This window comes from Suricata suricatta, chromosome 14, assembly GCF_006229205.1.
Source record: "Suricata suricatta isolate VVHF042 chromosome 14, meerkat_22Aug2017_6uvM2_HiC, whole genome shotgun sequence".
Classification (NCBI taxonomy): Eukaryota; Metazoa; Chordata; class Mammalia; order Carnivora; family Herpestidae; genus Suricata; species Suricata suricatta.
Genome location: NC_043713.1, coordinates 68083061 through 68096193, shown reverse-complemented (window position 1 = coordinate 68096193; position 13133 = coordinate 68083061). Strand labels below are relative to the sequence as shown.

The window sequence follows — 13133 nt, the reverse complement described above, 5'->3', positions numbered from 1 at the left end:
GCTGGCACACTCTCCCCTCTATCCTGGGTACAGCTCCCTGCAGATGGCACAGACCCCTATGCTCCCTACTCGCCCCAGGAAGGCTGAGGCTGCGGTTTGCATCATCCTTGGGCGTGGAGTTGACCTCGAAGAACGAATTCGAAGAAAAGAGGAGGAGGAGCAGGCATGTCACCGCACCCTGCGCCCATTGGCCGCCTGTGGAAACTTTGGTTTTTGGGGTCATGTTCCCAGAAGGCCTGCCCCTCCCCCCCTACTCCCCACCCACCTCACGAGGTGTTGGCCAATCGCCCTGGCGGGCATAAAGTGGCTGCTAGCCTGCAGGGCTCCCAGCCAGGAGGTGTCACCCCCAGCAGGCGCCGACGACTGGAGCTTGGACACCCAGCATGAGGGCACAGCTTATGCAGAGGACGCTGCTCAGTAAGTACTTCCTTCCTCTCCACCAGTACCCACTTGCTGTGCCCATGGGCACCAGCGGGGAGCAGGGCCACCTTCTGTCCTTTGGGAGCTGGAAAGGCTGGGCACCAGAAGGATGCTGAGAAGGGGGAGAGCCGGAGGTCAGGCAAAGCAAGTGGTCCACTGAGAACACAGCATCTTTACAAGGTAGAGAAGTACTATCCCCAGGCTTCTAAAGGAGAAGTGATGTAGAGGCAATTCTGGGAACAAGAGAGTGAGGGAAGGGGATAGACTCGGGGGAGAAACCAGAGAAGCAGGAGGGAGGTGGGAGCCATGCTGGATAGAGGAGGAAGCTGCAGAGGCCAAGCAGGAACACAGTGTGATGTCTGGAGGGGGGATGAAGCCTCCTTCTGGCCCTGATTCACAGGGTCTGGAATGGATACACACAGTCAGCCAGGCCCAGGGACCCTGGAACCCACACAATCACACAGCACACATAGCCACACCCACAGGGTGACATGCACAGAGAGCCATGTGATGTCATTCGAAGCCCTCAATCTCACCAACCTGAGAACCCCCATATGCAGCCTGGGCCCCCCACGGTCAACTGGGCACAATACTTGTTTGTGGCCAGCTCTTTCCTCTCACCTCACACAGACCTGGACACACACCCATGAAGACACCCAATTCCACGTGCCTGTGGTGCTCACATGGACACTCTCCTCCCCCCAAACCCAGCAGCAGATACCTGAGGAGGTGGCGAGGAGTGCCCTGTGGTCGCCTTGTCTGGGTGGCCAGCCCCTCATCCCTCCCCAGCAGCTGAACGGTTCTTAGGAAGGGAACATGGTGTCACTGCCTTCCGGGCCATTGCGCCATAGGCCCCTTCCGACCACATGTGCCGTTGCATGGGGGGTGGGTGTGGGGAGGTTGGCCAGCAGTAACTATGCTCCTCCCACATGGAACATTCTGGCTCACAGCATATCTGGTGGGCCTGACAGATGTGGGCCACTAAGGGAAAGGAGAGGAAGGTGTAAGAGATGGAGGATAATGCTGGCCTTGTGTGGTCTGGGTGAACCCTTCTCCTTCAGTGCCTTGATTTTCCTGTCAGTAAAATGGGGTTTTTCATGTTTGTACAGACATAGCTCAGGGCACCAGGGTGCTCCCAGGCTGATCCCAACTGCAAGGAAGGCCAGGCTCTGTTATGGGGAACCCGGAGGTCCTCCAGGTAGCAGCCCCACCTGGGCTGCTCTGTGTCAGATGCTGAGGTTGGGAAGATTGGCAAGTGCAGGAGGTCCAATTGGGCCCCACAGCCTCCTCTCAAAGCCCTGCATGCTGAAGTGCAGCCATTGTTTTGGATGCTGGGCAGTGCCTCACTGTGGAGGTGGTGGCGGCCCCAGCAGGTGCTCCGGGGCACACATAGTGCCCAGCCCAACCCTCGATGGCATGAAACCTGAGATGATGGGCTGTGCTTTCTGAGGCCCTCTTAGGTGTCCTCCCCTCTGAAAGCCACCCACCTCCCCAAGTCAGGTGACACACCCCTTCTCTGCCCCAGGTCTGGTCCTCGGACTCCTGTTCCTGAGTACGCCGGCCATGGGCAGCTGTTTGGACAAGTACCAAGAGCTCCTTGGGCAGCTCCAGAAGCAGGCGGACTTCATGCAGCACACCAGCATGCTCCTGGACCCCTATGTGAGCGCCTGGCCCCTGGTGGCATCTGGGTCTCAGAGAACAGCAGGTCTAGGGCAGGAGTGAGCCCAGAGAGGAGGAGACCCGACTCCCATTCACCCAACCCCACTCGAGATGGGCAGGCGGGCAAACCAAGTCCCTATTGTTATTCCAGGGGCACATGGAACACTCCAGGCCTAACTGTGAAACGCCAAGGAGACAATACAGCTTTCCCAGCTCAGTGGGCCAGAGTGGAAACCTCGACTCCATTGCACCCCTACCCGTGTGCCCTGTTCTAGGCCTCAGAGATGTAGCAGTGAACAAAACAGAGTCCTGTCCTCCTAAAACAGCTCACAGTTACCCCGCCCAGCCCCCCAAGCTCCCCACACCACAATCATGGCCTGCACAGTCACCTCAACCAGCCAGCCCCCCAGCATCCTTCTGTCCCTGCCTGCAGTGACCAGGGAGTCCTTGCCCCTCTCTGGCCTCAGTTTCTGATCTGTACAATGGGAGGATTGGATAGGATACATACATGAGGTTGAGCATTTCAAGGCTGACCAGAGCAGACGTGTGTGTGTGTGTGTGTGTGTGTGTGTGTGTGTGTGTGTGTGTGTAGTGGGAGCTCTAGCACTCACCCTCTGATTCTCCTCTCCCTCCAGATCAGGATCCAAGGCCTGGACAAGGACGGACTGAAGGAGTACTGCCAGGAGCGCCCTGGGACCTTCCCCAGCAAGGATGCCCTGCAGCAGCTCAGCAGGCAGGGATTCCTGCACGTCATTAACACCACACTGGGCCAGGTTCTGCACAGACTGCGAACTTTACTGAAGGACATCCCCAAAGCCCAGGACTTAGAGAAGCTAAATATGATGAAGCTACACATTCGCGGGTTCAAGAACAATATTCACTGCATGGCCCAGCTGCTTCCCGGCTCCGTGGAGAAGACCGAGCCCACTCCGGCAGGCCCAGCGGCTTCTCCATCACCCACCCCCATCCCAGATGCCTTTCAACGCAGGCTGGAGGGCTGCCGGTTCCTGCATGGCTACCACCGCTTCATGCACTCCGTGGGGCAGGTCTTCCGAGAGTGGGGGCAGAGCCCCAGTCGGAGCCGGAGACACAGCCCCCGACGTGGCCTGCGGAAGGGGGCTCACAGGACACACCTCTCCAGGAGGAACAAGAGACTCAAACCCAGGGGGTGGCTGCCCCGGTAGCCTTAGGGGTACCCCTGGCAGATGAAGGATTCACAGGTACTCTGTAGGATGGCCCCTCCCCCCGGCCTCCAAATCTGCTCTCTGTTCCCTACCTCTCAGAAGCGCACTTTAAGGGGTGGGAGCCAGGCGGACCCCTCTACCTCCTCCAGGCTGGGGCGGTAGGGTCAGGCCATTGACCCCCCAGCCCTGAGTTCCCCAGTCTCGATGGGGTGGCCAGGTCAGGCCACGCGGGGCTAACTTTCCATTGATTCAGGGGTCTGATGACACAGGCTGACTCATGGCCAGACTGACTGCCCCCCCTGCTCTGCTCCCCAGAGGCCTGCTGGCCCTTCCCTCTCATGACTTGCAGGGCTGTTGACCCCAGACTTCCTCCTTTCCATGGCAGCATGGTTCCGAGGGGGAGGTCAGGGCCTGAGCTGGCCTCCTATGCCTCATTGCCCGTCTCAGGCCAGACACCTGGACATCTGGGTGACCTCACTTTGGGCAGCTGCGACACAGGCAGAGTGTCCTAGAAGGAGCGCTGATTGGGGTGGGGGTGTCTAAGAAGGGGACTCAAGTCCCAGCTCAACCCGTAACTCACTGTGTAGCCTCAGGCAGGCCACATTACCTCTCTGGACTTCAGTTTTCTCTTTGTGATTCAAGAGGGTTGGGGACCCTGTAAAACCCTCTCCGCTTGCCAGTAGCTGGGATTCTATGACATAGAGTAGATATCAAATGCAGTGCAAATGGACAAGGCATAAAGACGTAGTTCCTGAAGCACGCAGTCTCAGTCCTGGCTGCTGGCTCCTCCCCCTGGTGGTGCTTCATGAAATTTTCTCATGCTAAAGGGAGGGAGTCCCAGAAGCTGCTGGGCCAATTCTTTGCAGGGATATGACTAATTTATCGATTTTTTAAATCCGTTTTTATCTGTTTCTTATTTATAAAGCTTATTTATGATATATGTATTTAATGTTAATATTGTGCCAACATATATTTAAAACTTGATTTCTAAAGCCGCTGTGTCTCTCTGTTGCCTTGTGGGAAAGAATTTGAGGGAGTCTGGCTTCTTGGAGGAAGAGGGGGTCAGACTGGGGGGGTGTCTCAAACACAGGGCATTTATTGTGTCTGAACGTGATTCCCTTAAGATGCTAGGGACTAGAGGGTTTGGGAGCAAGAGAGGAAGGAGGGAAGCTGGAATGTGTGTGCCCTGTAGGGGTGTGACTGGGAGTACGTGTGCTCATGTGTGTTACGTGAAATAGACAAGATAGTAACAGACCCTGCCTCAGACGTGGACTGTGACCTGCTGTGTGCTTGGACCTGTTTCCTGAAGGGCCCTGGGGCTGGGCGGGGGAGGTGTGGATTCCATCTGGCCCCCAGAACACTGGACTTCTTCCCGATGCTCAAGACCCCACCTTTCTTCTTAGTTTTGAAATTTTTTAATGCACACACACAAAAATGCCACATCCCGGAAACAGAACAGGTATTGACTTATTAATGATGAAACACAATATAAAGGATCCCCCTCATCACTTCGTAAATAGGACTATAGTATAAACAGATAAATTGAGAGTTAAATGCAAACCCTAAAGTTGTCCTCAACATGACGTTGCATATATGCCGATGATGTTCTGAGGCAGCAGCTACAAACGAAGAGCTAGCAGAGGTGGATGAAACCTGACTTGGGTTAGTCCCTGGCCCAGTTCCTGGGCCGAGATAGGAACAGGACTTAACATCAGGGCTGGAAGAGGGCCTCAGGCAGGACTCTCTGCAATAGATAGGATCCACTTTGCAGATAAGAAGTCTCAGGCAGACTGAGTGACCTGCGCACGTCCTCAGAACAAATTTCCTGGGAGGGTCATCATATGTTGAATTCAGGTCTGTTAGATGCCAGAGCATCTTCTGTTACTCTTCAACCTCTGTAACTTGGCCAGCAAGTTACAATGTCATGAGTCCCTGAGGGCACAGAGCTCCCAGGCTGAGGGTCAGACAGGCAGCAGACATGCAGAAGAACCAGCAGGACACTGGGGTAAGAGCTCCGCAAAACTAAAGCGGGTGATGCGACAGAGTGAGAAACTCCGGCAACAGGCATGGCCCTGGGAGAGGTGAAGCCTCTCCATCCACTCTGAAACCTGAATGACACAGGAGAGGGGGTGGGACCCCCAGGTGGCGAAAACAGCTAGGGCAAAGGCTCCAAGCATTCAATGATCAGCATATAGTGAGTGGGGGGATGTCACTGGTTTATATCAAAAATGCCCAGAGAAGGGAAGCATCTTACTTAAGATTACAGAGGGAACTCTAGTGCAGAGCTCCGGACCCTGACTCCCAACCAACAGTCTTCCCGGCAGTGCCCAATGTATTCCAGGTGACCTACCAAGTACCTAGTGAGAGCTTTCCACTGTCCTCTACTGGGCTCTCCCTTGCTCTTGAGAATCCTGCCACACAGGCCACCTTTTGGCTTCCAATATGCCCAGAGCTCTCTCTTACCATGAGGCCTCTGCCAATGCTGTTCCCTCTGTCTGTAACACTGTTCCCTGTCATTTTGCTCAGTGCATCCTCAGCTACCACCCATGGTCTGGGTCCAGCAACTTGGTTATTTGTTCTCTTAAAACTGTCCTATTGGGAGGCTCTCATCTGCTCTGTTATTTTACCATCTGCCTCCCACACTAGCCTGGAGCTGCCAATGGAACCAATGGCTTCCCCCTGCTTCGCCTCAGCACCCAGCACAGTACCTGCACCCAGTAGGAGCTCAGTGAGCAGCATGCCAGAGTTGCTGGCTTGGTGGCCATCCAGGTGCCACCAACGGCAGGGGGCCGGGCCTCTCTCTTTTCTGCCCTGTCCTGGCATGGGCGGGGGGCTTTCCTCAGGCTGAGTTGCTGGGAAGCTGTGGGTGGGAGGTGGCAGACACCGAAAGCCAGGCACGCTCAGGTTCTCGGAGCGGAAGGGGAGCTGGTGCTGCGGTAGGCGTGCGGTTGCCCACGGAGTGAGCAGAGGTTGGTCTGTGGAGGAAGAGCTGGGAAGCCCAGGGTGGCTGTCTCCCACCCCTGTCTGGGCCCCTTGCCAGCCCCTTACTCTGTGGATAAGCCTCAGGAGAGGTTTCTGCCTTTGAGCTGGAACAACACCCACCCTGTAGGGAGCAGATCAGGGAGCTCCAGAATCTGGGAAGGGAGTCTCAGGGGTCCCACTTCTGAGGACTTGTCACCTCTGTGCTATACCCTGATGAGACCACAGCTGCAGGTGTCCCCAAACTCCCATCTCCAGTCTGGTACTCTCCAAGCCTATAGACCCAACTTTTAGGAACATATGCTAGGAGCCCTGTGGGTACCTCAAGGCCAAGGTCACCTCCACCTCACACCTGATTTCTGCTTCCTATTTGCCCCCACAGAAGTCCAGAACCCCAGTCCTCACCTTCACCTCTCTTAGCCTCCCCTCTCTCTGTTGATCACAAGGTCCCTCATGTTTCCCACATTCCATCTCTGGTGCATGCCTCCTGCTCTCCCGAGAGCCAGTCAGGTCCTGGCTCCCTGGACATGGTCAAAAATGTCACTGCTGGGGCACCTGGGTGGCTCATCTGTTGGGCCTCCGACTTCGGCTCAGGTCAGATCTCACGTTTGTGGGTTCAAGCCCCGCGTCAGGCTCTGTGCTGACAGCTCAGAGCCTGGAGCCTGCTTCCAGTTCTGTGTCTCCTTCTCTCTCTGCCCCTCCCCCTCTCATGCTCTGTTTCTCTCTGTATCAAAAATAAATAAAACATTTAAAAATTTTTTAAAAAATGTCACTGTTACCATATCTTCTCCCAAACCTTCAGTGACTCCTTCCTGTCCTATTGCTGTGGTACCAATTCCAAACCCCTCACTGTAACATGCCAGACCCCTGCTCTCATGCCTGGTCAGCTGTGCCAGCTCATGTCTGTTCGATCCATGCTTTGCTGGCTCCCCTAGCCCATCCAGGCATCCTGACCTCCCTGAAGCCAGCACTTCTCCCCTCACCCCCCCATCCCCAGCCTCAGCCTCCTACCCTTTCCCTCTGAGTCCCAGCTTTTGTGCCACAGAAGGAGCTGATCCTCTACAAGGCACATTTTCCTGGAGTGGCAATACCCTGTGAGCCGGCAGTGTATGCTTCTGCCCCAGGGGTTACGTGAAGGGACAAACAGTCAGGAAGATAAAGGGGTCCTGGCCTTGCTGCAGGCATCAACTGGAAGCCAGAGTTTCTTTTTCAAGTTTTTTCAAGGTGACAGACCCTCAATCAACTGCATGTAACACACAGAATGGAAAGTTCTCCAGGACAGGGGGCCCAAAGGACAGGGAAACTGCTGGGAAAAGGTGGGGATCGGGTGCATTTACTACCTACCCACAAAACAAACTCACACCTTGCAAACAGCAAAGCCAGGTCTTTGGCCCCCATGACCTTCACTGTCCACCAACAGGTAATGTGATTTTTTTCCTCCTCTTTCTCCAGGGATGACAAAATATCTTGAAAGTTAAGCAAAATGAGTTCAAACCCCAGCCACCCTGCCCTTAAAGCTGTATGACCTCCTGGACTAAGCCTCAGCTTTCTCCTTGTACACACAGTCCTTGTACAGTGGGCTAAGCTGGCCCACCACCCTGGTGGTGACAGATTTCCCAGGAGACAACACACATACTGCACTATTTTGGCATTATCGCAAGCTGCTACTGAGCAGGTGCACAAGCAACGTTCTCTGTTTTCTCTCTCTCATCTTCCCTTTTCCTTATTGCTTTCCACAGCTTTTCTCTCTGTGCCCCTGTCCCCCTGCCCTCCTACCCTCCACACCAGGCCTGGGAACCAGAGTGCACACAGACCTCCTTTTCCACGCTGAGGCAAGGCTCACAGTCCACGGTCAGCGCTGGGAAGGCCTTCCACTTGGCCAGCCCCACTCCCTGCTTCCTGGGGTGGCCCCAAGGGCTGGGCTCTGCTCCCTGGCTCGGGGAGGGGCGAAGGTCTCCCAGGGAGGTGGGTTGGGCAGGTGGGGCCCTGGAACCTGTGGAGGAGGGCCAACCAGACGGGCCAGGTGACTCTGGGTTTTGAGGTGGGTGCCCGGGGGGCGTGTGGTGGCTTGGTGGGGGCACTGTGTCTGGGGGGGCAGCTGCGGCCCTGTTACTCTTCTGGGGACAGGGACAAGGGGCATGGCCCTGCTGCACACGGCCTGTGGCAGGTCTGAGTCAAAACACCTAAGGCCGACCCCGGCCGGTCATGCGGAGGGCTGCTCAGTCATCGCCTTATGCTGGCCTGGGTCACCCAGGCAGGCTGGGTGCGGCCCAGTCAGTTGTGACTCAAGTCCCAGCGGCCTTGCCACGCAGCACTGGATAGGGGCACTGGGCACAGGGTCCCCCCCCCTCCCCAGCCCCAGCCCCACTTTTCCCCTCAGCCACCCTGAAGATCCTGCCCTACCTGTCAGGCACATCTATCTGGTCAGGGGCCTGGGGTTCTCTGCGCCTATTGCACCCAGCCCTTCAGCCAGGGGGTGGGGTGAAAGTGGGGGGAGCCTCAGGGCCACCCGGCACTTGACGGGAAGTCAAGTGTGGGGCAGTGTGAGGAGCTGTCTCCAGAGAAGATTCAGCAAGAGAGGGAAGCAGAGGAGGCCTGGCCCTCAAGTCGATGCTGTCCCACTGAAGACCTCGAAAACACCTGCAAGACTCTAGAGGGGCCTGCGCAGGAACAGACCACGGTAGGCTTCCCTGACAGGGCAGGACTGGGTGGGGGGTAGATGCCAGCCCCAAATTTATCCTCAGCACTGGCAAATCCTTCAGTGTGTGGGGGGTACCTGTTGGCTTATAAGGTTCTCCAGCCTCAGTCTTCCCAGCTGTGTAACGGGCATAGTAAGACATTGCCTGTCCATCTCACCAAAGATGTTGAGGTAAAGTGGACAGACTGGATGCCAGATTCGGAAGTGTCATGAGTCACTAAGGGTTAAAGATCACAGAAGAATAGAGGAGGGAGAACTGGATGGGGAGGCCAGAAGCCTGGCTTTGTGTGATCCCAGAGGGTCACCTCTCTTTGGGGTATTGATTCCTGGCTTTCCAAGGGAGCCTCAAGTTCCCTTTACTCCAGAGAAGTAGAAGTTTCTGAGGCCATGGCGGCCTGGGTTTTCCTGTGGTAGGTGGAGGGTCCCTGTCCCTCTAGAAGGGGCTGTGGTGGGTCATGGAGTGGACCCTGCCTGCCTATGTTTTGGGGAGAAGGGCAGGGGTCTTTACCAAAGTGAAGTCCCTCACTGGAGGCTCTGAGGTGTGTGGTCCATCAAGGTCATGGCCCCTACACTTTGACCTTGTCAAGTACAGGGCTCAACCACTCTGCTTTGTCCACTCTGTAAAATGGGCCTAACTGTGGAAGCACCAGCTCACAAGGCCATAGTGAGAAAAAGGAAAAACACAACTGAAGTCTGTGCAGAGCTTTGCATGGGAGAGGGCACCTTGGTACAAATAACCTGAGAAGGGCTGGACCCCAACCTTGCCATCAGTAGCTCCTGACTGCGGAGAAGCTTCCGGGGCGGGGGGGTGGTGGGGTGGGGAGCGGAGACATTGTCCCCAGAGCCTGTCCTAGGTGGGAACTAGGCGGTCCTGGGGCCTGAGGTGGGTGGGAAGGGACGGTGTTCTCCCCAACTCCCTCCTTCCAGATCTCCAGCTGGATCGGAGGCACGCCGCCCCCACCCCAGCCCACTGAGTGTGGTCCTTGGCGCCCCCTTGCGGCCGGTCCATGGAGCTCTCCCCTTCCCTTCCTCCTGTATAGGAGCTGGGCCAGGCCAAGGTTCCCCCGCGACCCTTCGGGGTGTCTGCTTCCCCGGTCTCGGCCAAGGGGCTCGGCTCAGCCTCCATTCGGAGCCTCAAGGCATCCCCACCCACTTCCTCAATCCCCCAATTCCCGCCCTGCCCAACCCTGGGGGAGGTACCGGCCGAGACTTGCCAGCCTGGGGCTCGGTGGTGTTGTGGCCAAGGCCGTTGCTGCTAGCTGGGCAGTGGGAGGCGCTGTAGCCCGCGGTTTGGAGCGGACCTAAGCGTCTGGGCGGAGGAGAACCCCAGGGCCCAGAGCCAGGGACCTACTTCTCAACCTTGACCGGCCCAGCTTTCCAGGGCACCTGGAAGACTTTCTCTGCCCTCCACCACCACACCCCAAAGCCTACATCTTGAAAAGCCTTTTCTGGATCCTTTGAGACTGATGGACTTCTCTAGACCTGTTTTACAGCTGAGGAAGCTGAGACTCCAAGAAGCTTCCTTCTGGAATTCTCACAACCAAAGAGGACTAAAACTCAGCGTTCCCAACTCTCTGTCTGAGAGTCCAAGTGAGGCAAGCCACCCACACACTGTTGGGGGACGTGCCACTAACTTGCTATGTGGCCTGTGGCCTTAGAAAAGTGACTTCCCTTCTCTGGGTCCCACCTGTGAAAATTTAATAGCTAGATTAGTAGCAGTAACTTAGGCACACCTTCCAAAAGGTGTTGCTACCCTCACAAATTGATGACATTTCATCCCATTTTGCAGATGTTGGAAGTGAGTTCTGAGCGATGAGGACCCCTGTCTGAGGGCCACGGCTCTTTAGTGTTAGAGCTACGCCTGGACCTGAGGTCTGGCCAATTGCCGAGCCCACCTAGTTCTCCCCTTCCCCTCAGTCTCATCTTCCCAACCTTTTCCCTTTATGAGTGGGGACACTGAGGCCAGGAGAGGCCATGATGATCTCTAAGTTCCCTCCTCCTTCTCGGACCTCTTGGGAGAAGTGGGCTTTCAGAAGGGAGTCTGAGGATGGGGAACTGTAGACCACCACCTCCTTCTGTGAGGGTCCCCTGCTGGCCACCCACTGGCCAGAGTGGAGGTGGAGGCTCCTAGCCACCGAGGGGCTGGCAGGGATACTGGCTCCCCAGACAGCCCACTTTGATCCGGGGCAGTCCAGGTCCCACCCAGAAAGGGAGGAAACAGAAACGGGGTCCAGGGGTGGGACCAGGGTGGAAGGGGCCCCGCTGGGCAGGAGATCAGAGCAGGATTGTGTCATGGAGTCCTGTGGCTGATAAGCAGCTGAATGGCCAGCCCAAGCAGAAGGAGGGGCTCCCCGGGACCCCCATGACCCTTGTGGCCAGTGGGCCCTGCCCAGCTTGCGAGCCACACCTGCCATCCTGGGTCTTGTTGTGGGGAGACTGTGGGGGTGTGGGGGGGAACTGGCCTGTGTGGCCTTCGGCAAACACTCTCTGAGCCTCAGTTTCCATGTCTGTGAAACACGATTAAAATGCCTCCCTTGGAGGTGTGGATTAGGACTGGAGATAATAGGGGGGCTCTAGGAGTCACTTCGTAATGGTTTGCATTGGGGGATGTGGATTGAGAGAGAGAGGCCCATGGTAGTCTTTGGGGCTTGAAGTGTGCCAGCCATGGGCCCCAGAAAGGGCTGGAAGCAGGTCTGGAGTGGCCCAAAGGTGCAGGCTTTGTGGGAGACAGGCATCATATGCAGACTGCCTGAGGGAGGCAGGGAGAGGCCTGGCCTTCTCCCTGTGCCCCAAGAGCTGCTCCCCTACCTGGTCCTGTCCCTCCCCTGACTTTAGGGAACTCATCCTTTCTTCTTTTCCCAGGGAAGAGAATGGTCCAACCCTGCCTGGGCCTCATTCCCTCCATCCTCCCCACCCACTGGGAGGGGGCCATTCTGCTCTTTCCATCTTATCACCTCCCACCCACCATCCTCAGAACATTTCCTCAGTCCCTGCAGGCACTGAGGGACAGTTTGGAGAGAGGGCCTGACTGCCTCCCTGACATCATCTCTGGGGTCAGGTTGGGGTGGCTCCAGTGAGCTTGACTCCGGAGGGAGGCTGGGCCCCACCTCTGGCTGGCCAGTTTCAGGCTGAGTGGGTCCACAGGGCTGCTTCCTGTTCTGTTTATTGCCTCTGAGTTCAGGAAATCATTGAGTGAAACATCCTCCCCCCACCCCAGCCCCACCCCCCAGCCCCACGATTATTTAATAGGAGCTGAGCTGTGGTCTCTCTCTTTTGGAAAATCCAGTGGGAGAAGGAAGCTGTCAGCTCAGCTCTGACATCAGCTTTGTCCCTGTGCCAAGAGTCAGGGTGGCCAGGACAGGGGGGGGCCTGGGGCTGGGTGGGGAGGAAACCAGCTGCTGGTGGCCCCCGTGATGTGAAGCTGCCACACGGTTCCCAGGGGCAGGAGCTGGAGGGTGAGGGATAGGGATTTTGGAGACACACTCAGGACACACACACACACACATGCACACATGCACATGGTCATGCCTCCCCTCTTGTGCCCGGAGACCCCTGCCATGCAGACTCACACAGACACAAAATCAGACGCATACGTGTACAGGATTCACACACACAGTCACTTACATATCCACACAATCACACAGAGGGCTCACAAAGTCAGCCAGAGATGTGCATGCTTCAGCTCTCTCCCACAAGTAAACAGACTTGCACAGACACATGTGCACATTTATAGGGTCAAGCATGGCTGAACACAGATGTGCAGACACACAGACTCTTGGTACATGCGCACACTCATGTTTGAGTGCTCATTCAGACCCAGACAGACAGACAGACCCATGGGATGCCTGCCAGGGACTCTTAGCCTCTGGGTTGCAGGCTACTCTGGAAGGGGACTGTGGCCACTTCCTCCTGCCACCACCCTTTGTGAGGATGAAGGGCTCCCATGAATGAGTGAGGAAAGGCCCGAGACTATCCCGGCCCCGCCCAGGTGGGGCAGGGTGGGGTGGGGAGCTGGGGGTCTGAGGTGGTGGAAGGGAGTGAACAGTGAGGTTGGGCCTCAGGGAGGGCCTTTGTCCCACACCAGGTGATGACAGGCCTCCACCCCACACCAGGAGCACTCACCCCACCCCGCCTGCAGCACCTCCCGCCCGTTCCTGAGCTGGAAGGGATGGTGGATGACATAGAAGTCATGA

The 13133-nt window shown here is 56.6% G+C and overlaps 1 protein-coding gene across 1 annotated transcript; it reads left to right on the top strand.

The window, feature by feature from the left end:
- Window positions 1-241: 241 nt before the first annotated feature.
- OSM (oncostatin M) lies at window positions 242-4249 on the top strand. The gene is made up of 3 exons (XM_029922493.1): window positions 242-417; window positions 1946-2079; window positions 2715-4249. Exons 1-3 carry the CDS (start codon window positions 384-386, stop codon window positions 3261-3263), a joined length of 717 nt encoding a protein of 238 aa, XP_029778353.1. The 5' UTR covers window positions 242-383; the 3' UTR covers window positions 3264-4249.
- Window positions 4250-13133: the final 8884 nt, after the last annotated feature.

Coding starts and splice junctions, on each gene's coding strand:
- OSM (XM_029922493.1), top strand. CDS start 384: ATGAGGGCACAGCTTATGCAGAGGACGCTGCTCA. Junction 418..1,945: donor TATGCAGAGGACGCTGCTCA/GTAAGTACTTCC, acceptor TCTCTGCCCCAG/GTCTGGTCCTCGGACTCCTG. Junction 2,080..2,714: donor GCATGCTCCTGGACCCCTAT/GTGAGCGCCTGG, acceptor CTCTCCCTCCAG/ATCAGGATCCAAGGCCTGGA.